We start from the raw sequence: 23,508 nt of genomic DNA on the forward strand, positions 1-23,508 counted from the left end.
TGTGCCGCGATAAGGAACTCTAAGGGTATGCTTAAACTGGAAGGCATGTTAAGAAGAAATTAATATTCTCTAGCTTCAAAAGTTAACAACAATGATGCACTAAATACCTGATCTAGTTGTCATGCCTTTAATGATTAGCTGAGAGGAGAAACCTGCCCATGGGCAACTAGTTTCATCCTACAATAAACAGATTAGATGAACTGGGCTCTGAAAATGCTGAATTCTCTCTTTGGAAGGAGTCTAGATGATAATTTCATGTACAGACATTCGTATTAAATGTATGAACTTTAGTAAGATTAATGTAACTCCTTAAAATCTATCTGATTTAGCTGTAAACTAGTAAACTTCAGTATTACTAGCTGTGAAAGTTAGCTGCTCTGTCAAGGTCTATTCACATATTTATTATCCCCCTTCCCGGTGATCTTTTAGTATTTATTTTGCCCAGCTAGTCCATGTGACTACAAATCAGAAGGTAGCAATAATTTCAGGTGCATAATGGATGTGTTCAATCTCTCTTCTTTTTTTTCCCCTCAAAATCTTAAAAGTCCTTTCCTCCCATCTAATGGTAGGCATAAACGGTAGGTTTAAATGGTAGTCCTTTGATCACACTGGGCACAATATTTACATCTGCAAGATGCATTTCTCACTATTAAGCAACTGGTGAATTGTTCTGGCATGTTCATTACTACCTGGCACCTTTAAAAAGCTTTGCCATAAGTTGCCTTACATAATATTTGTGTTGGTTATGATGCCTCTATACAAACTTCTTTCGGTGTTCCTTCAAATACTGCTCTCATCAAGCCTGGACCACGTGTTTACCTACCTATCCTCTGTTGCTCTTTGCTCTCTGATACTGGGATGGCCCAGATAATCTTTAATTGTTTGCATATGATGTGATTTGTTGCTGTACTCTTTGACAGTCATCATAACCAGCCATTTTTCTATTGTGACATTAAGCCTTCTGGTCATGTGAGCTTCTGGAGTCATGCTGACATTTGGACCTGTCAGCTCTCTAAGGATACCTAAAAATTTAAGCAACTTTGCTGCCTGGATGTCAAAACACAGATATTTTTGTTTAAACTTCGATTTTAAACTTTATCACTAGTTTAAAAGGCATACTATAGCACTGCTTTAAAACTGATGATTTAGCAGCTGGCTCACAGGGAAGCAGGAGACAAAACATGGACCTCGATGAAGTTGGGCAGAACTTTGGTAGAGAATTATGATATTGATCTTACCCATTACCATGAATGTGAATGGTGTGCTCAGTGTCACCAAGTGTGGCAGAATCAAAAAACCACAGCACAAAGAGGTACCTGACTGAATTCTGCTGCCCAGCCCCCAGTTAAAATCTTCCCCAAAAATGCTCAAAGCATCTGTCAGCAAATCATAGCCTACCTTGCAAGCTGGTCTGCCAGAGAGCCCATGGCTTCCCCTGCTTCTTGGTTTCTCTTCTCCTAACAAATACTCAAATACTGTCCCTGTGGTTTTCAGTTATTTTGCTGGTCCCTCCATCCCCTTTCAAAACAACAACACGCACTGAAAGAAAGAATATTTTATGGTAGGTCTGTATTACACCCCACTGTTTAGAGTTATTTCCAGTGGTGCAACGGATTTATACCCCTGCACATCTCTCAAAAGTGGGGAAAAGCTCTGGAGGAAGGAAAAGCAGCACATTCGATGATACGGGAACTAGACAATGAAGAATGACTGCAATTTTTCTCTTATTCACAGGGCTCCCTCCTGAGACTGAAAAAACCTGTTGCTTGTCATCTCTGCCCATAGCAAGTAAGGGAAGAGAAATAAACAGAGGAAATGCTCTGTGACTGAATTCGCAGAAGCCTCTGAGAAATGAAGTAGGACTGGACAGGGTGAAAAGGGTTTGACAGGCATGAAAAGGAGAAAGAGGAAGAGCCTCTCTGTGACCAAGGGACTGGTAGAGATGCTTCTCCCTGACCAGAAAGATTGCAGAGAAGGGGCTTTTTGGACTCAAGAGCTTGCCCAAAAGAACAACATTGACTCCAAATAAGAACAGATATGGATCGTGAGATGATGAAGCATGAATAGATGAATAGCTGCCATCCAACTTGTGTATTTTTTTTTCTCTCTTTGGTACTTTACACTACATGTGGGCCTGAAATTTTATCAGCCTCTCTTTCCTGATGTGGAGACTTCCTCCTAGAGAGGGGCGGTTTGCCACAAGAATTCTTCACTGCTGTTCTTTCCTTTGCAGTAGAGCAAAATCAACCATTCTGGGAGTTGAGTGCCTTTAATCCAAAATGGAGCAAGATCACTACAGAATTTCAGTTTACTGAGTCCCCAGGGATTCACCAGGGAAGGGGCTCAGTTAACAAGTGCTCCTGCAGCCCAGATGTGGGATTGATGCTATGTTACCCCAGTCCGCAGGGGTTCTGAATTTCTAAGAGGAGGGAGAGAAAAGATGGAAACATCAAGTAACACCAAGCTTTTCTGGAAACAGAATCAAAGCCCTGAAACATCCTCTCATTTTTGCATTTCACATGTTTGCATAACATTTCTGCATGTGAAATTTTAGGGAAATTAAATAATTTCTGGTTCCAACTTGCTGCTTTTCCTGCAGAGTTGTTGTGTTTTTTTTTTAATCCTGAAGCCAAAACATTCCCCTGAATGGAAAGCTCAGCCCTCTCCTGGGTGTAAAATTTATACAGATGTATAAAAGAAGCTTAATATTACATCAGGACATACTAGAAGCCCTGGTGATGGGCACTTTTAGATATTTATGAAGTACAGAAAGAAAACAAAACCCTTCTTGCAAAATGAAAACTCCTTCCCCACGTAATTCTGAAAACCCTGGCGCTGTGCAGGGATTGGCATGTCTCTCAAATTGAAATCACACCACTTGTTCTGTTCAAGAGTGAAGGCATTCCAGCCATGAGCAACCCAAACTGTGCAGCAGAAATCCAAATGTACAGTGCTGGCCAGCTCACCAAGCCATGAGAAGCCACACAGAACAATGGGCAATGCTTTTTCCACAGGCTTTTGGAAAGCTTTCCCAAAGCTTTCCCAAAGCTTTTTAGAGTATTTGAGCCTTTTCTCAATGCACATGCTCAGTGTACATGTAAAAGAGAATTTTCCAGAGGCTGCTAAGCACATCCTCATCCTTCGCCACCTGGCCTTTACAGAGCTCTTTTCCTTGCTCTCACAGCTGCCACCCAGCCTAGAGCAGTTGTAAGTCAAGGCAAGCACAGTTAGTCAGAGCCCAGCTTTCAGCCAGTGACCAACCCTCTTCAGCCCCTCAGAGGCATCCCTGTCCTCAAAAGCAGTGTCATTGTATAGTTGCTTTGATCCCATTGTCCCGCTGATGTCTTTACCTGCCATTGCAGTAGGACAGGAAGAGAGAACATTTTGGGGACTGAGAACTGGCAAGCTTCGTAAAGCTTGAAAAAAACCCTGTGATCCACACCTTCACCACAAATGCTCTGTTAGTTGACTGATCGACACTGAAGGGGTTAATTCTAGATCAGTAGTTGTATGGACACCTTCAGCACATCAACAGCCACATGCCTCTGGCCATGGAGATGTGCTCTACTATCCCTTTGCTGCTCCTGCTGCTCGGGGCGAAGGCTCAGGAGTAATGTAGCTGCTGCTGGCCAAGTCACATTGTAGCAAAACTGCTCTCTACTACATGACACTTCTTTCTGGAGCTCAGAAATATCACCTTATGGAGTAAAGCTATTCCAAGTCCCTCCTTAAGTGACTGTTCAGTTTTGTTGTCCCTTCTTCCTGCCACAGCAGCAGCAGATGGGGTGAGGAAAGCTGTAGCAGCTGTTGCTTGAAAAACGAAGCAAAAGTCGCCTCCTTTGCAAAACTGACCGCATCAGTGGTAGTGGGTAAGGAGGTCTGCATGGACACCTGAGTGTGTGCTACTACAAGCGTGTGGGGACAGGGTGGAGGGGGGGTGGTGACAGCAGGCTGGTGGGACTGGTCACCATGAAGTGGCTGCACGGAAACTGCCCACATGTTTATACCAGAGATGCCCCATGCACTGGGGACACAGCCCTGTGACTCCCTGGGCGCAGCAGTAGCACAATGGGCACAGGAGATGTGGCCACAGCGCCTAAAGCGTAAGTTGGAGGAAATCCCCCCAAGTGAAAACAAAGACTTTGTAAGTCACTTCCTCCGAGCTGAACAGAAAGATGTCTGTGTTGATCCAGCTACTCGGCACGGGTCACAAGAAACCAACTCGCGAGCAGCGTAGACCCTGCTTGCTTTCCTCTAGACTGATGCTTAGAAACATGAGATGTATTTCAGCTGAACTTCACGAGCTCTTTTGCTCTCAATGAAGTTTTGCAGACCGACAGTTTCTATAGGTAAAGTTGGGCTAAGGGAAGGTGGTAAAGAAGAGAGCCCGTGTGACGTCTTACTGCAGACCCTGAAGTCTGTTCAACACAGACTCCCGATGGGTGCAAACCCCCCACCTTCAGTTATTGTGGCTGCAGATGAGCGTTCGGGCTTTGGGGTGGCTGGACGCGACCGTGACTCGTGGTTAAGCCCGACGGCAGGTTCTGCAACCCCGGAGGCCACCCGGGCGGGAGCAGAGCCGTGACGGGGGTTAGAGGGGCAGCCACAGGGCGCACAGCCGGCGCGGGGGAGGGGAGCACCGTGCCCACCGCCTCCCGCAGTGCTGCGGGTGCTCGCTCTGCACCGAGCTGTGCAATGAGAAAGCGCCGGGTACGCGCATTTTCAAGCAGCCGGTACCAAGCACACGGGTGCAGCGCGGTTTTGGGGCGAGCCGGCTCCCTGCTCCGCGCTGTGTAATTTGCCTTTTTCTTTCACTCCACCGGCACGTTTCCGGGCAGCTCCCGCCGGGTCTGTTTGATGCGGGCCACCTCCCTACCTCAGCCGCTCGCCGTCCCGCACCCTCCCGAGCCAAGGGGGCGCCCAGCCCGGCGCTGGCGTGGAGCGGGCTCCGGCGCAGGGGCCGCCCCCGCCGCTTCCTCCGCCGCTGCTCCGCGGGCAGCCGCGCTCGGCGGGGCGGCGGGAGGCGGAGGAGGTGCCGCCGCCTTCCCGGGCCGGAGCGGGGCAGTGCGGTGCCTCCCTCCCTCCCTCCTTCCGCCTGCCTCCGCGCCGCCGGCGCCAGGGCTCCTTCTGCGGCGGCGGCCGGGACGCTGGGACGCCCAGGTAAGACAGAGCCGGGGCCGCCGAGCAGCGGGGCCGTCCCCGCAAGGCCACCGCGGGGGCCGGGCTGGGCGCGCCACCAGCCGGGGCCGCCCCGAGCGGGCAGCCCAGCCCGGGCCCCGCAGCATCGCCGGGCGGCGGCCGTTGTGCCCGGGCAGCGCGGCCCGGCGGCGGCTCGGAGCGCGCTTGGCGGCGGGAGGCGTGCGGTGCCGCGGGAGCGGGGGTGGCCCGGCCTCGACGGCCACGCGTCGCACGGGGCTGTAAGCGGGAGCTGTGACAAAAGGCGCGTTTTAAACCTCTGCTGAAATTATTTGCAATTTGTGCAATATGAGGGGTCGTAGCCCAGGCTGCCAAATCCATTTTAAACGTAACAGTTGCTGGGTATTTCCTCATTTGCTTGACTTCTCTGAGGCTTGCCTTATATCCATGTAACGGCTGGGCTTTACTAACACAGTTCCAGCTCTGGCACAGTTAGCCTGGTGTGTGACTTCGGCCACTGCAATAATTCCCCCTGCTTTCCGTCCCGCAGCGTGGTTATCCTTTCTCGGTGGTCAGTGCTGCGGTCCAGCCTGCCTGTGGCTCATGCATTGGGTGGCTGGATTTGCATGGTGCTTTTCCACAGGCTTCCTTTCTGCATCCCTCTAAGTTAGGACTGGTAATTACTTGAACTGTAAACGGAGCTTTTCAGTGTAGTCATGACCATGAGCCCTCTGCTTGGAATGACAGATGCGTACCTTACTGTGACAAACGCTGATCTGAAACAGTATTGTTTTATGAGTCAATTAAATGAGGCTGTAGCTTTTATAGATGGAAAACCTGACTGTAGCAGAAATGCAGACAGAAAGGTGCTTTGCGAGTACTTGCTTCTGGAGCATTTGTTTTCATTTTAGAGTAAATGTTGCTAATGCTTTATCCGACTGTCTTACTGTTGATAGAGCGTGGCTGCAGGGTGAAGCAGCATTGTTTAATTTCTCATCAGCCCCCAGCAACTGGAAGACAGGCTGTTACTTAGAGCTGCTGTATAAATGTTTAGGGTATTTTGGGCCATCAGAATGGCGCCCATACCAAGAGGCTCCCACTTACACTTGAGGGAGCACCCAGAGTGATTTCAGAGGCGCCTCTCTTTCCTTCCAGCACACCGGCTGTGCTGCTTGCATCGCACCACCTGTGCAGAGTTGGCCCTTTAGGTGCCTGGGTCCCACTTCACATGTGCGGCTCTGGTAGGTGGGGAGGCAGCTCCTGGGCAGGATGCTGCTTGTAGCCTTTTGGTGGCTATGGTTTGTAAGGGGGCTAGAGCAGGGAGGAGCCCGTTTGCTCTCAGACTCTCCTCTGACAGTCTTCGTATTTCTTTAGGTTTTATTTTGTGTTTTATTTATTGAGAAACACTATCTTATGGGGAAATAATCACATTTGTGTCTGCATTTAGTCCTCAGTGAAAGGGTTCTTTACACATTCTGCTACATTTCTACATTAATTATGAATATTTTGAACAAAATGATTTCTATGTGAGATTGCCTGCTGAAACCACTGAAAACAGAGCAGTGTGGTTATATTTGGCACCTGGTTACGCACTCCTTTTTTTTAATGCGATAATCTCACGAGTGTGAAAATCAAAACCAAAGATTTGGAGTTCGCAGACTTAAAACATACTGCCAGTTAAACCTCTGTTTGAAGTCACTCTAGTTCTCAGCTGCCAGACCTGATTTTTATTAGCCCCTCAAAATTTATAGGAGTACCATCTTTTTTTTTTTTAATGATGACGTAGAATTCTTAAAATCTTTTACATCTTTTAAAACCATTGATTGTGAGGCATGTACAATTATGTCCTAAGTTAAGTTACATTTTAATTCTTAGCTCTGGGCTCAGTATTGTGGATTTGGCATCGCAGTGTATCCAGTAACCTGGCTGACTGCCTACAATGGCTAAAAAGGGAGAAAAATGAATTAGAGCTGATAAAGCAGTATCAGCTCCATATTATTTCATCTTGCCCTGAAACAACATTGTATACAGAAATTCCGTGATAGTCTGGTATCCTGTAATTAAAATAACTGGGAAGTGGTTGCTTCTACAGAATTGCTTGGAAGCATCAAGAATAGTCTTCCCCTCCACCAAATGTAGGTGCAACCTGTTTTAGATTTAATTCCCTCTGTGTTGTGTTATGTACACATAAACTGGGTACACAAGATAAGCTGCAGAATGGTGTAAGTTTCATACAAATATCTGTATCTCAAATATGCAAAACATTTTCTGTTTCTTGGACAATAGAAGCGTGTGCTTCCGGCTGTCAATGCAAAGATCACGGAAAAAGTGTCTTTAGCCCCTGCTAACCATTGGCCTCTAAGATGTTTTTCTAGTTTTGCTGGTTTTGACTTTTGTCAGTAACCTATTACTTTTTCACTGTTGAACTTGGAACTGTGGTTTAAAAAAAGGCAAGTTTGTGTGTGCCAAAGAATCAGTTGTAGCCATCTACAATGGCTCTCCTGCAGAAATAGGGGAAGAAAATACCAGTATAAAAATCAAAAGACATGGAACTCTGTATAATACTTGAACAGAGTGAAGTATGGAGAAGAAGGCCTGAGGTGGTGGGGTTGTTATATTTCAAGGAACTTACTTTTGAAGGACATCTGTCACATATTTTTAGATTTGTACTACAGATATTTTTATTTTTAGGTAAATGCATCTGTTTGTACAGATATACCAACACCTTGCCTAAAAAGTGACAGCAGTGGTCAGTCAGTTGTCGCACTGTGGAAGTTAGAGTGACGATGTTCATTAAATGACCTGCTGATACCCATAGCTTCCTCCCTTGTGTGAAACTCAAGGGAAGAACTCTCATTACACCGATTGTGGCATGACAGACCACCTCACTGCAGACATTGGCGCAATTTACCCTAATTCTCCTGGCCAGGGCCTCGTGCTAGCACTAGTCATTAGAGAGGTTACTGGGGCACAACTCTCCAGAAACCAGTGAAATTGCACCTGCCTTTTAACAAATGGTCAGTCAGGTGTCAAGAAACGTATTTTTGTTAATGGAGGGTGTTACTTCTAAAGGCAAATCCCCAGTTTGCTCTGCTGGCCCTCAGGCAGAGGAGCATTCTGCTCTCCTGATTCTGGCCTGGTTTTCTAAGTGTGTTTTCTGAAGGAGAAAGCATTAGGAAATGAAACAGTGTGTAGGTGAGGGAAGCCAGTGTTTGGGTGGACACATTATGTCCGTTGTGGCAGAAGAGGAAGTGGGGAGCAGAACCTTGTGATCGACCGCTGCCCCGTGGCCATTACAGCTCCGGCAGTTCTCAGTCATCCCCTGTCCCGGCTCAGCTGCACGGGCTGTGATTCAGAGTCAGGGAAAATACCATGTGAGGAAAAAAAGCCTTGAAAAACAGATAGACTTCCCTTTACGTGTAGGTAGATGAGTCTTATCATAGGAGATGCTTTGCAGGTGGGGGAGCAGGTTTTTACAATTTGTAGACACAGAGGTGGGATGGGGTAAGGAGAGGCCCATTCCTTGCAAGCACCATGAAGTGGCTGGTGTGTTCAAAGGGGATCATGAACTCTCTGGAAGAGTAGCAGAAGCCTCCTGGGAGTAGGTCAGTCCATCACAGGCAGGGTTTACCTGTCTTAGGAAGAATGACATCACCTAGGAGAAGTCTTTGGTTTTGACAATACACAAACATATAGGAGGAAAATGACATTGCTGAAAAGATGCGTCTTAGTTGAATGACTGTCCTGTATTCTGGGCAGTTCACTAAAGCTCGTGCCTAGCTTGGTGTGGTCCAGGCTTGATACTGTGGGCAGGAGAGATGGTGTTCAGGAGCCTGCTGCAGAAAGATGAGTCGCTCTGGGGGAGCCTGAGCCTGTCTGTCAGCTGACGTATGTACGAGAGCTGTTTCCCATCTGCTGAGGGCAGCCACAGGACTCAGCTCGTGGTGACAGGAAGGAGAAGTGTTTGGCCACAATTGTAGCTGCAGCCCCTCTTCCAAGGTAAAGCAGCAGGCTGCAAACCGGGCTGCCCTGTTTCAGCTCGTCAGGTAAAAATCCTGTGTGACATTAAACAAATGCAGGAAAAAGAAAAAAAAAGTATTTCAGTGTGCTAAGGTGTCTGGGACCTGGGCGAATGCTTTCTTGGCACTCCTGCTTTTCCCCATTCATGTTTGTCTCTTATCAGAGGATGTATGAATGGGTACCACTTTGCTACATGTAGGGTATAACTTCATGTATGCTCAAGTAGGTCACAGCTGAGTTTCCTGTCAGGAGGGGTTTTGTTCAGCCCTGTGCTTATTACAAGCTGCGATCTGATTAAATTGTAAGAATGCTTTAGATCTAGACCTTGTTCCCACTTGAATGTGGGGCAGAAGAAACTGGCTTTGGGTGATATGGGAGGTGGGGTTCTTCCTTCTGAACCAGGGTCTGGGCAGGACACTGGGACCCTGCTCTGCTAGAGAGCATGCTGTCTGTCCCCTGTCATGTTAGACTGGGACCAATTCCTGACAATTTATGCCTGTTAAACAAAAAAAGGTCCTCCCCCCTTTTTTTTCCTCATCTCCAAAGAATAGCCACATAACTGGCCATCAGACCCAGATGATAACTACCCTTTAGTTTCAGCTGAACATAGTATCCATTGTAATTCTGTCCGAGGCAGCCCTGTGCACAAGTCTTCTTGTCAGGTTCCCTCTGCTAGCCTACAGGGTAGGTGGGATAACCACAATACATCAAATTCTTAATGTATGCAGGGTTGCTGCTTGTCCTGTGAATTACAGGATGTCCTGTATCATGGGCTCAAGCTCTGTATCCTGGCAGAAAGAATAATTGTGTGGTTTCCCTGCCCTCCCCCCCCCCCCCCCCCTCGCAATTAGAAGCATCTCTTCCCAGCTGAAGCTGCAAACTGCAGCCATTCCCCATTGCCACAGTGGAAGGAGGAGAGAGGGGGCCTGCCCCACCTTGGGTTGGGTGACCCAGTTCAAGGGATGTGCTCTTAACGTGTAGAGTTGAGCTGAATGGACTGTTTTTTCTGTCCCATGGGAGGCCCTCTAAATGGGTAATCTTAAATATACTTTAGGAAGTGAAATTGCTACCTAAACTGTGTCCAGAAAAGATGCTTAAAATAACATTATTTTTTTTAGCATGAAGAAATCTAGCGCTCAGGTGTTGAGTAGGGGGTTCAAAACTGCTGGTGCAACTTCAATTCAGCTTGCTTGTGCATAATTTGTTTAAGATATGTTTAGTTATGTAGCCACATGTGGTTTTCTTTTCCCATCAGGCCACTGTTTCATTCAGACTGTGGCTGGTTGGGCTGTTTCGGTTTTATCGTGGTAGGCTGTGAAGGACCAACTTGTCCTCAGCGCTGAAGGCTGGCACCAGGCTTGTGGCTGAGGGGACTTCTCGTTCATCCTCCGTGGTGCTTGAGTGGACCGGGTTCAGTTGGTGGGAGGAGGCATATTTACAGCTGCAGTTTTTCAGATGAACTGCGAGGGTCTGTTTTACAGCGGGGCAGCCTGGGAGAAGGACACAGTGAAAGGGTGTGGGGGCAGTGAGGGGTTGGCTGGAGGGCTGTGGTTCTGTCAGGGGCTGCAAGCGGCTCTTCCACCATCGCACCAGCTCTCTTTTCCCACCGAGACACTCTCTCAGACCATGAAGGGGATTACAGCTGTCTGATTAGAAACATGAAGTCATGGGCAAGCAGCAAAATTCCCTTGATTTTGTTAAGTTAGTTTTCTGGATCTCTTAAACTGAAACTAACTCTGAAAGTCAGTGTGAAGCAGGCATTCCCTGTGAAAACCTGAGACCTAGCCATAAAGGACTATCTTATCTTACATTTGCAGTGTCTTATCTTTAGTGCTTGTCATTTTGACCTCAATGAGACTGGATTGTGGCAGCCCAGCTTCTGGTGATGCCCCTTCTGTAGTATCCTTATGCCTCACCACAAGTAACCAGAGTGGTACTCACCACAAGGTACTACCGAGCATTAATGACTGTATTGCATGGTATCTCAGAGAGCGTAAGCTGAATGCTGTTCCTTAACGTGATAAATGTCTTGTGACACCTGACAAGTGCTGTTACTCCCTGTTTGGCTTGCAACGTTTGGAACAACACCCCATCAGCTGAGAACTGACATCAAGGAGAGCAGACAAGCGGCTTAGCTAAAAATGCTCATTACCTTGCAGGAGTGAGAGGAAGGGGAAAATGCAAGACCTCGGCACTGCCTCAGTTGTGTTTATTTTCAGGTTCAGTGGGAATTTTTTTTCCCTGAATTGTGTTTTGACACGAGTGAAACTACAGTCCTTTGGTGTTGCTTAGGCCGCACTGTATGTGAAGAAGAAATTCTTCAAGGTCACAGCCTGGATTTTCAGTCCTGTATGTGGAGAATTTATTAGTAAGCAACTGAAATGCAAGTAGAAGTTTAATGATTTAACAGAACTCTACAAATGATTTTAGGGTAGAACTCTGTGGGATCTGCTTCAATAACTTCAGGAAAATAGGTCTTGCTCATCCAAGTATCTCTCCAGAAAGTACCCAGCAACGTGGATTCTACTTGAAGAGGTTTTTGGGTTTTAATTTTTAATCCCTATAATAATATACATGTGGTTCAAGCACAGAGCAACACAGAAACTGAAAGGCTTTGTTAGCTGATTAAAGAAAATGAAAACTACTGTAGTACAATCCTTCAAGTAGAATGTCAGCTGGACATGCACGAAGCACGAGAATGTGAAATGTGGTCTGGTAGTGTTACTTCTATGATTTTGCGTGCAATCAAGTGGTAATTCTCTCACCAGGAGTTGTGTTGTCCCATCTCAGTGAAGTGAGGGTGTGGTAAGATGGGGAGGGAACTTTGATTTTCATTAATGTGAAATTTTGCTTGTAACCTATCCAACATAACAGGGTAATAGAGTCTGGAATCAGAAGATAAGAATGCTGAGCTTGCCAGCGCCACTGCTTTGGTGTGTGTAGCCCTGAACTGTCAGATGTGGGAGCAGCAGTATGAGATCCTGGGCTTAATGTGTAACGGTCATTCGTTTTGGGTTCAATCTCTTGTACTTGTTTCATAGTGGAGGCAATGTATCCTGGTGAAAACAATACAGGGGAAACCTGGTAAACAGAAACTTGCAGTATTTTCTGTCCCCCACTTGCTGCCTTGGGTTTTTCCTCTTGCACAGAAGGCAGTTCTGATGCATAACTTTAGATTTATCAGCACTGTCTGTATGAGAGAGATTTGGGGCTAGTAGGTGCAAAAAAGCAAGTTATCAAATGTCCTTATAATACTACCTCATAATAAATACTTTGAGGGGAAATATACCCACTAGTCAACACATGAGTTGTGGCCAGTAGGTCATCATCTGAGTCAACTTCACAGCTTTGTCTTCAGGTGAAATTCCCTGGTTTATTATTATTGAAGTATTTCTTACTGTGTGGCTTCCACATAGTGTAGTGGGTGCTTGTTTCTGTCTCTATTTATATTTTTCTTATTAAAGGCTCTATTAATGAATATGTTTAAACAGAGTGTAGCTTCTGGTATATTAAATTTGAATTAAACAGTTTATAATGGGGGAAAAAAAGCTTGTTATGTAAATTTTTAGCATATATTGCTATCATCTTACCACATGCCATATGGTTACCTGAGCTATGTCTTTTGCATGCCTAATTTTGTTAAAAGTGTAATACTGATGTACAGATGTTGGAATTGCACCTGGTGGAGGATACAGGGCATGCAGGAGCCATGCCTAATCTCTTGCTCGCAAACCTGTTCAACTCTTGCTCAGATAACCTAACTAGTCAGTGTTCAGTATTACAGCTTGCTGCTAAGATGTTCTTCATAGACCACCTGAAAAGCAACCGAAAGTCTAACTAAAAAGAGGGTAAGTTTTTTATTAAGCTTATTATCTTTTTAGGCAGAGAACAGTTGGTTCTGTGCCTACAATGGGGCTGTTAACAGCTGTTCCTATGGAGTTAGGCATAAACTTGGCTCTCATCTACTCTGTATGAATGACCTAGAAGGATGGATGCTTGATAAAAGATACAAAGATTATTGTGATTGTAGTAATATGGAGAGTAGAGCGTAGTCTTCAGCAACCCAGGAAAAAGTAACAGCTTGTCCCTGGGGCTGGTTCAGGGCCATCTCATCTAGTTCTGCTAAGTTGTTGTTACGAAAGAAGAGCAACACAGCAGCCATCACTTCTCTATAACCTAACCTAGTGCTTATCTAGAGGTAGGTTTCTCTTCTGCAAGCCGTGTACCTAAGAGTCCCCCCAAATTCCTGAAAGCTGACTACTTTTTTTTTGCAAATTTCCCCTGACCTCAGGACTTCCTTGCAGCTCTTCCCAGCCGTATGCTTATTTTAAGATCATGTGGTCCTTAGCTGGAGGGTAGCTAACTTATTAGAGAAGAGTCTCTGAACTGGTTTTCCCACAAGCCATCCCCTTGAGGCTCAGGGATGCATGCACAGCTGTCATCTGTAGATACTAAAGCACCCAGCTTGGCTTTGATGTTGCAGGTGCTACAAGTGTTTACCCATTTTGGGAAATTATGCCGTTTCTATATAGCTGCAAATGAAGAATATCTTGGAGTGCTGCAGAAGGGGTAAAAGGATTTATACCTGAATTCTGATGACACAGTTCCATCTGACTAAAGAAAACCTGATGATTGAAATAAGAGAAATAATCTTAGAAGACAAACAGCTAAGGAGCTATAGCCTGCTATCAATTTGAGATAGTTTATCTGAAGAAGCAAAAAGTTCCTGTACATTTCTTGTGAATAAAACATAAGTGCAAAAAGCAGGTAAGAGGTTGCTAGGTAAATAGCTTGCTTCCCTAGCAATAAACAGTGAATATATAGTTGATGGTTGCAGGGTGTCTTAAAAGCAAATGCTGTTTTGATTCAGTTCAGTTTTGAGGAACTTCTCCAAATAAACTCATCTTACTAATTGTACTGCTGACTGGCAGATTGTGAGGGTGAACTGCTGCCTTTTTGAGTACTGTGAGGTCATTATACCTGGTCCAACAGGGCTCTGATGGACTACATAGTCTGAGCTTTTGTAACTCAAGGCTGGCTCTTGAAGGTGGGTTTCAAAACCTGTGTATCCATATCACTGAACTTCCTGCAGGCATTGAGGAAATTATAGGTGCTGTGTGACCCACTGTGCTTCTACATATGCAAGGATAGCAGGTTGTTTAAGGGTAGCCTGGGACAGAGAGTGGTTGAGATGAAGTCATAACTGATGCCCGCTTTCTACTTAGCGTGGGATGTACCTACAGACCGCTTCTATATACCTCTTGTAAGACATGGAAGGTGTATTTTTAATTCATAAAGCCTTTATCAAACTTAAAACCAATCCAGTTCATGGCATTCTTTGAAAATTCTTTGTCAACCCAGCGACGAGTGACTTAAGATGTTCATCCTTGAGCTTCTCTGCGTTTTTTTCCGTGGAGTTCAGGTGAGAGAAGCTAGCAATAAGCTGGCTAGGATGACAGGCAGGTGCAGCAGAATCCTCATCCAAATGAGTAGTTCCAGGTTAGCGTTTAGTACAAGTGTAGGGCAGTGCTGGTCCTGCTTTCCTGCCATCAGGGGCCAAGCCACGGTGTCTATGCCATATAGATGTACCAGTGGCACTTTGCCATGGCAGTCCTTTGGTGCAGAGAACAGCCAGCCTCCTTAGCAGTATTTCGGGTTTGCTTACTGCTGGCAAAGTATGTTCAAGCCAGAAAAGCTTTCCTTCAGCCACTGATTGGGTTTTCTTGGCAGCTTTTAAGATGATCACAAGTAATCATCTAGAAGGCTGGCTGTTGCTTTTGTGTGTTGAAATACTATTGTTGGTTCTAGCTCCAGAATGAATGGCCTTGGGACCAGAGGAGAGGTGGTGCTAGATGTCTAATAGGTGGCTTATTTCTACCATTCTTCACTTCAGGAGGTATCTCAGCCCAATGGTACAAAACAAGGCTGTGATCGTGTTCAGATGAGTGCAAAGTTAGGGTCATTGTATTGGTATCAGTTACTTGGCATGTATGCTGGCAGATCAGAAAGAGTTAACTTCAGTAGCTGGAGAACAAGTAGTTCTCTAACTTCAGTAGTCGGAGAACATGTAGTTGTTTAGGGGAAAAAGTTCATCTTGGAGTGTTTGGAAAGAGAAGTTACTGAGGAAGTATTAGTCATTCCCTGTGTATAAAGCAAGTCATAATTCATAGGTATTACAGTATTTTAGTTAGACCATGTCAAAAGAGCATCTTGAATGCTGAAATTATTTTTGGTATAATACATCACGTGCTCACCTGAGATTGTATAACATTTGGAAAAACAAATTCATATTGTGAAGAAAGTAAATTAAACTGACTCCTCTGGGGTAATTAAAAACCTCAGGAACTGTTGACCTCCTTTCTTTTTTAATTTTTTTTCCCCATAGATTTGATTTGCTTTTCTTAGTCTTGCAGTCTTGTGTACAATAGCAGTTGACCTTGTACTTGATGGTGAGCTTTAGGATTCCTAAGCAGAATTGAGTTCAGTCTCTCATTTCACAAAACATTTATTTTTCCAGCCCTCTAAATCTCTGGCTTCCTGGAGAAGTAGGAAAAGATTTTGCAAAACATCGCCCATTTCCTTTGCCAATCTCATCTTTGCCTGTTTCTTTAGTAAGTGGGTGTTACTGTTTCTCCTCCCTTCTTATCGGCAGGGGATTTTAGGAATAAAGCCTAAGACAACAGCTCCACTTTACCAAATCGCTGGTGGGGGACTGCTGGAGTAGCCTTGGTCTATGTAGAAGTGAAGCAGAGACTGTTCTGTGTGAGCCTCTGCTCCTCCAGAGCAGTACCTGGTTCGGGGATAGCTCTTCCATTTTCCTCTCTAACTTTACTTTGAAAATACTGGCTAGAACAAAAAGTACCGTTTCCTTTTGAAGGCACGTAACACACATAAGGAGAACCAGTATACCACATACCTCCTCCCAGTTCAGACCCTGACCTTCCCTTTCTGTAGTGCTTTATCTTCTACCTCTTCTCTGTCAGCTGAAGGCCAGTTGTGTTTGTGCAAGTAAACCAAACTAATATCCGTCAGCAGACCTTTATGCTGCACAAGCAAATCCCTTTATGCTCTGCCTCATCTGGTCAGCTGCAGTCGAATTTTTCACAGCGCCCTGAAGTCCTGGTGATGGCACCACAGCACGGTAAGAGCTGCTGTATGACAGCAGACAATTAAGTTTTACACTTTTCACTGCACTTTATGTGGTAGTTAGGAATAAAAATATACCTGAGCAACAAAGTTCAGACCTGGGAAAAATCTTCTGTCTCCCTTCTAAGGGTTAATATCAAATGTCAGTGCATGAAAATATTAGTTAGGCTTGGATTTGGTCCTTGTCTGAACAGCATGGATTAGGCATCGTGGAAATGACAAGTGCTGTACCGGGCAGCGTGTATAGTTAGCAACAGCATCCTCAGTCAGCTGTTTAAATTCATCACTGAGAATGCACTGCTGCCCTCATTCAAAAATCAGAAATCTACCCTCAAAAAGACGTCTTTAAGAAGAAAGTGAAGTTGCTTTTTTTTTTTTAATTGCCTTCTTTAATTTTAATCTTCCTTTAATTGAATCAAATGTATGATAATTAAATATAGTGTATTTTCTCACATGTGATTTTGCTGGCTGTTGCAGGAGGTTTTGTCAGAAGGCCCAGCTAGGGCTAAGTTCATCTTCTTTTAAGAGTTTGGTGTGCCTGTGTGCTAAGGCCACCAAATACAGAAAGCTCGTGCCTGGAAGCTGTGTGAATGCAGTAGACCCTGCTGCCAGGGTATTTCATTTGCCAGACTGCCTATGGCTTCTGCTGAGCCACAGGTCCTCAGAAAAGATCACTTCTGCTTGTGGATTTGAGATTGGGTTTCTTCTGTGGGAAGCACTGTTTGATTGTGGTAGGCTGCCTTGAAAGCTTTTCATAGTCTACAGCAAAAATAATGTGGTAAGTCTGGGTTCTGGAGTGGAAGTTAACAATAGCAGTTAATGCTAGCAGCATTATTATGGAAATAATATCAGCCATTAATTGCTGTATGTGGGTTGAGCAGAGGGTGATGCAGAGCCATATTATAGATGTGGTTACAGACCAATCTAATATTCTTTAGTCTAAAAAAACCTAGTCTGCTAGATTATTTGAGATCCTCTTACTGTTAAAAGTTTTCTCTGTGTGGTTTTGTATACATTTTTAATTAACTTTCCCATTAATATGATGAATTACAGCTACTGTCTATTTATACATATAAAGACCTCTTCCACCCAAAACATAAATCATCAGCTTTCCATGTCATGTTATTACTCTGTGTGAGAAAAAGTGGGTGGATGAAGGTAGGGGTTAAACTTTAATCTACAGAGATGATGGTGAAGAACAACGAAGACTTTTCACAAGCGCTGAACAAGCAGCAAAAACACAGGCTTGGAGATGTTACAGCTGTACCAATGTCACTTTGCAGGCAATAAATACAGTAGGGGAACAAGTTCATGTTCAGAAAGATTTGCAACTCTTGGGCAGTGGGTTTTGTGTCTCTTTAGTACAGAAATGAAGATGACTTTTTAGTCTTCAATGAAATTGTGAGATGAACTCATAATAAACTTTTGACTAACAAAACAAACGTGGGAAGTTTGGGATAGCACACAAAGCAAGAGCTGAGTATCTTCTTTATCACCAATACAGTTTCTCGAGACAATACTGTTTCTTAAGACACGTTGAAAAGCTTTTTCTCTCTAGAAAGGATGGCTGAGTGTGCAGAAGATCAGTAGAAAACTTTTGGATTTTGCTACTTTAACTGATGTTTCAGAGTCTTTGGTTTGGTGTTTTTTTTTGGGGGGTGTGTGTGTGCCTTGTCTTCCTGTGTCCCAAACTAGGTTTCAGCTTTATTTTCTTCCAGCAAAGTACATTACAAATGCTAAGAGGTTTTTGAGCCAAATCAACCGAAGGGCAAAATAGTCAGTGCAAGTTCATAGGTATTGCAGAGCTTTTGTGTGGAAGAAGTAAGAAAAGCTACAAATACTTAGCTCTAGAGGAATGAATAAAAATATAAAAAGTTGTTGAGGTAAGTGAAAATTGATAGGCCATCCTTTGTATGGTACCCCACAGTGTTGCTAACTCAAAGTTAGCAGTAAGCAATTTAAATAATAATAAAAAATATTGACATATCCATGTCTACATACCTTCTACATCATGCATGGTAATAATGTAATTTTTATTGCATCAAGCAGAGGTTCCTTTCCTAAATAATTTATTTGTGAGGGAATTGATGAAGCTGCACTATAAAGCTGTGAAAGGATAACAGTCATTGGAGCGTACTGCTTACAGGAGGTCACAATAAAGAGAAGAACCGAGTTTACAAATTATTTGGAGACATGCATGTGTTATTCTCCTAAATCTGAACTCATCATTGTAAGGGGGAAGAAACCCTTTTGCTGCTCTTACCATTTTCCCCAACCTGTTCTGTGCCCTTTGGCTCTACCTCTCTTGTGTGGTGGTTGAGTTGATGGTCTGCTTTGGTGTGATGAAGCACCTCAGTGCCAGCTGACCCTATCTAAGAAGGACTGTCACTTTCTCAGTGTTGATTTTCTTCACTTACCCCAGCTACCAAAGTTACAATGCTAGAAGGAAACAAATGCTTGTATTTTGTAAAACATAGCATGCCTGTTTTCAGAGGATGAAAGTTTTTCGGAAAACTTGTGCTGGTTGCAATGAAATACTCCTGCATGTGTACGTGAGTAGCTTTCAGTTGAACAAAGGGTATTTTGCAACGTCACATGTTCTCTCAGGCTCTCCAGTCAAAGAGTTGTCACTGAGTTACCCCTTAGCCTGTTTACTTGTTAACCTAAATTTAGTGCAGGCAATTATGATTTTTATTTTCACACGGTCCGATTACATGCAAGATCAGCCAGTGATTTTTTGGCAGACTTTCAGATGGAGACAAGGATTTTGCAAACCTTTGTGTTTAATTTTGAAATTTATTTGAAAGTAGCCCCCCAAAATGGCATTTCTGTCAGTTAAAAAAAACCAACAAACCAAACCAAAACCAAACCAAAACCTTACATATGATAGAAATGGTGTCTGAGTCTGCTGTTTTAAAAAAGAAAAGAAAAAAAAAAGTGTGTGGGGGGAGAAAAAAGCAAATCCAAATATTTTTTACTTCTCCTTTTTCTGGCATATGGTATATTTCACATATACTTTAGCATAATCTGTCATAATTTTAAAATGGGAATTGAGGGAAAAAATACTGTAATGATATTTTTTTGTATTTGTATTTATGTGAAATTTACCATTTGAACAGGGATTAATATCAGTTGTCTTTTATTGGGTTGGCTTCTATTTTTTGGAGTTTGAATTTGCAACCTTAGGCGTGGGACAAAGACTTTTCTGCCATATGAAGCAGAAGAACAGATTTTGCAATCCTTGCTTATATTGAGTAGTAATTATTCAAATAAGCCTGTGCTGGCTTCTCATGTAACTAACTATTCACATGTACTTGGTTTGTAGTTTCATGATAAAGCGACAGCAGCTTCAGCAGAAAAAAACCAGGGTAAGGAGTTCTCCTTTTCTTCCTTTTGCACTGTTTCCCCTCTCTACCCAGAGCTGCAGCATGCTGCCTGTTCACTTACCCACGGCAGGGACACGCTATGAACTTGATCAGCAAACTGATCTGAAATAATTAAAAAAAAAAGAGAAAAAATATTCTGGATGAGTTACAGATTTGAGTCAGAATTGAGTACCACCTGTGAACTTAAAATTGACATTTTCCTTTATTTTTTTAAATTGAATTAGTGAATTTGTATAGTTTTAATGTGCTGCACTAGGTGATAAGTTTCCAGTGTTAAATATGCAGACCTGGAATTGCGACCAGTCTGGATTGATGGGTCCGAATTCTGAAAAAGAGCAGTTGTGCTGAATGCATGAAACCCAAGTCAGAAAGCTGAGGATGCTGATTTCTTAGAGGGATTCTCTGTCTTGAATGGTAGCTCATCAGCTTAGCATTAAGGCTTTGCACTGAAGAACCCAAATTCCTAGGTAAATGATAACCATCGCTGAGGAAGGGTTGAAACTCAGAAAACAGAGTTCAAGCTTGATTTTTATTTTTGTTTTCAGTCACAGACAGATGTTTTTGGCTGGTGTTCATCTTATGAGTGTTGTGATATGTGTGTGTTTCAGAATGCCTTTTTTCTTATGAACCACTCTGTGACTATGTGTGATACAAAGCTTTGTGCTGTAAAAAGTGACAATTAATTAATGCATTTGAATCAGAAGCCTTGGTCAGCTGGGATGCGCTTTCTCTTCTTTACTCACTAGAACATCTACTGGGGCTTTCATTTGTTTATTCAACCATTTTAATGTTACATGTGCTTACCAACTGGCTTGTGGTGACTAATGATTTCAACACACACAATCCAGGAGCTGGGAGTGGGAACCAGGAGGTGTGTGGGTAGTGTTGCAACTGCTGGGGTTACCTCATCACTTAGTGCCTCAGTTTTCCCCAGTGAAAACCGGGAAAGGTAAGAAGCTCTGTCTTCATAAGAGCTTCATAAGAAGCTCTGTCTACAAGTAAAAACTTACTTTGTACATCTTGATTAATATTGACTTGGCAGTTATCTTAACAGTTGTTTTCATTTGTTTTGAGGAAGGTGTGTGCTGACTTCAGGGACATACAGGTGAATATTTGTATAATGTGAAGATGCATAGTGCAAGTTGATGCAGACTTTTCCATACTTAAGGTTGAGAATATTTTCATGCTGTTAAAAAAAAAAAAAGCTGAGAATCTGTAACTCTTTCTGATTTCAGTCATAATTCTGAGTAATCAGCATCTCTGCAAATTAGATCATATTTGTTGTCACGTAACTAAAGCTGGCAGGGAACAGGGCAAGTCCTTGGCAGGAGTGATACTGTGAGAAGTTTAGAGGGGTGTCAGTCCAAACTCCCACAGCTGTTTGTAACGAGATAACATGTTACGCAAACAGCTTCATGTCCTGAGGGATGGTCTGGGAACAGTGAATTATTTGGGGGCGAGAAGGGCACAAACTTTCTAAAACTGTACTGAAGAAAAAGTAGTGATGTATGGGTTTGATAAAAGGTACGGGTGGCTGTTACAGGTGCTTCTCAATAAAGTATTGCAATTTTGGAAAGGAACTTTCAGAATAATGGGTGAGGGTTCAGTTGTCCAGAGCCTTATTTATGGAAACAGAAATGTGGCTAGAGCCATTGGCTTGGAAAAAAACTGCAAACAGAACAGGTTTCTGTGACCAAATGCAGATTCAAAGGCTGATCTTATGACTTGGGAAACTGGTTCTAATCTGCAGAGATCTCCATAGCAGAGAGAATTCAGTGTAGCAGCCAGCTGCAGGTGTTGACCAATTACATTACTGATGTTTTTATTTTTTAATGCTGTTTTTATCAAAAGGATTTTTGTTTTGTTTCTTGTATAATCTTTATGAGACTAAAGAAGGCTGGTAGTGAAACAAAACATTTTAGCATTATCAGTACTGAGATTTGAAATCATAGTTCATGTTGAATACTCCTTGTGTTCTCTAGTGTAGCGCTCCGAGGATCTCTGAGATCGCAATTTCCAAGACAGGTAATAATTCTGTTTCCCTTAAGTGCCAACAAAGGATTTGTACTACAGAGAACAGAAGGGTTGTTTTGCGTGGGAGAACTTGTGATGGGAACCCTTACAGTTTTGTGTGCGTTAAGCTGGGCGGAATGCTAACACTGGCTTGTAATGCTTTGAAGAATGTTTGTATTTTCAGTTCATGGTAGTATCCTTCCTTCTGAAATTATCTTTAAGGTTGCCAATTTAGTTTTAGAAGAGCTATAAAACAGAATTGGCCAGCTTTAGTCATTAAAGGATGCACCCAATACAATTACTAATTAAAAAGATCTGTCTTCTTCCCAGGAACGCAATGTGACAGATGACCAACAAAATATATGCGTCTACATGCATCAGAGGTGGAGAAACAACAAAAAGAGATTATTCGTAATAATCACCACTTCCAATCCTATTATAGTCTTTTACTTATGCAGCCTAACCTGGTCTTATTTTGTAGTTCCATGTAAACCGCAGACTAATTTTTTTCTAGCGTATGCAGAGATACACCTTGAAGAGAAAGGGGTATTTTAAACTAGTGAACAACTACATCCAGCTGCGTGAAGTGGTAGGAGTGTGGGCTATGGGAGCTTCATTGGCCAAAACAAGGAGCGGAACGTGGTATTGGGACTAGACTGGAATGCAAAGGGTGTCATTTCATCTACTGTCACAACAAATAATGACATGTTTAGGCAGAAGCAAAAGGAGCGGCACTGAAGTCAATTTCTTTACCTTACAAAAGTAAAGTTTAAATAAAACTAATGTTTTGAGGAGGCCTGTGGCTCTTCAACCTTCTCTGCACAGTGCTGTGAAAAGCGCTATTTTGTTCATGCTGAAGTTACGTTGCCTGCAGACAAAAATGTACATACGTTTCCCTGGTGAATTTTGAAATACTCTAAGTAGTAAATAGGTGCATAAATTTAGCCCTGTGAGAAATGAGAAAAGCTTTGTGTGGTTTTTTGATATATTTTTTTTTTTTACTATGTTGGAGACAAGTTTCCTCCTGGTACAGAGCTCTGCAGTGATTATCCAGAGCTTCAGCTTGGGTTATCCCCCTGCCCCCTCCACAACAGACACTTGAGAAGATACTTGCAGTCGTGGTGCTTCAGCAGGTGCTGCTGTTCCTTCTTCAAGCCATGGCTTTGGCCTGCAGCCGTGTTGCTCTAGCCTGAGCTGTGGTCCAGGTCTGTGCCTGCAGCATGCCCTGGTTTCGGGCAGAAAGCTAGAAGGGGAAAGCTAAGGGGCGAGGGGAAAGGATTCTGGAACAGCTTCTGCACAACCTCTCCCACACCTTTCATTTCTGCCTCCGTGCCACCTCGTGTGTTAAGACTGTGCGGGCAGCCGTCTGTGCTGTGTGGTGAAACCCCCGGTTGGATCCCTTCCCCAGCCTGCGTCCCAGCCCAGCGGGAGGAACGCTGCACCCACACAAGGCAGTGGCACCCGAGCAGCTGAGGGAGGAGATCAGCTGTGTTTAGGCTGCCAGCATTGCAGAGAACAGAGAGATTGCCTGACAGGGTTGCTGGCAGGACGCTGGAGTCAGGTTTGCAAAGTAACTGTGGGTGTGTTCGTTTTTACGTACTCCGAAGTCTGTCCTACAGGTATCAGTCATGGTGTAAAACTTTAAAGCAGCTGGGTGTTACTGAGCATCCAAACCTGTCAGAAGTAAATTAGATTGTTGATGGTCAGCATAAAGTCTTTTCTAAACAGAAGGTGGAAGGCAGATACTTAGCACTTCATGAAAAGTAAGCTTTACTTCTTTGGTCTCAAATTGACATCTTCTAAAAGA

The 23,508-nt window shown here is 43.7% G+C and overlaps 1 protein-coding gene across 3 annotated transcripts in view; it reads left to right on the plus strand.

Moving 5' to 3' along the window:
• The first annotated feature begins 4,737 nt into the window (after positions 1-4,737).
• Positions 4,738-23,508, plus strand: part of TEC (tec protein tyrosine kinase) — a 53,289-nt gene continuing 34,518 nt past the window's right edge. Inside the window, exon 1 of one of the 3 annotated variants that reach the window (XM_056351261.1) lies at positions 4,738-5,160. In XM_056351261.1, coding sequence (XP_056207236.1) covers positions 4,858-5,160 — 303 coding nt within the window. In that variant the 5' untranslated portion in view covers positions 4,738-4,857. Of the gene's footprint in view, positions 5,161-16,152; positions 16,298-23,508 lie in introns of those variants that run through there. The other 2 variants (XM_056351282.1, XM_056351291.1) reach the window with 2 other exon arrangements.

Source organism: Falco biarmicus, chromosome 1, assembly GCF_023638135.1.
Source record: "Falco biarmicus isolate bFalBia1 chromosome 1, bFalBia1.pri, whole genome shotgun sequence".
NCBI lineage: Eukaryota > Metazoa > Chordata > Aves > Falconiformes > Falconidae > Falco > Falco biarmicus.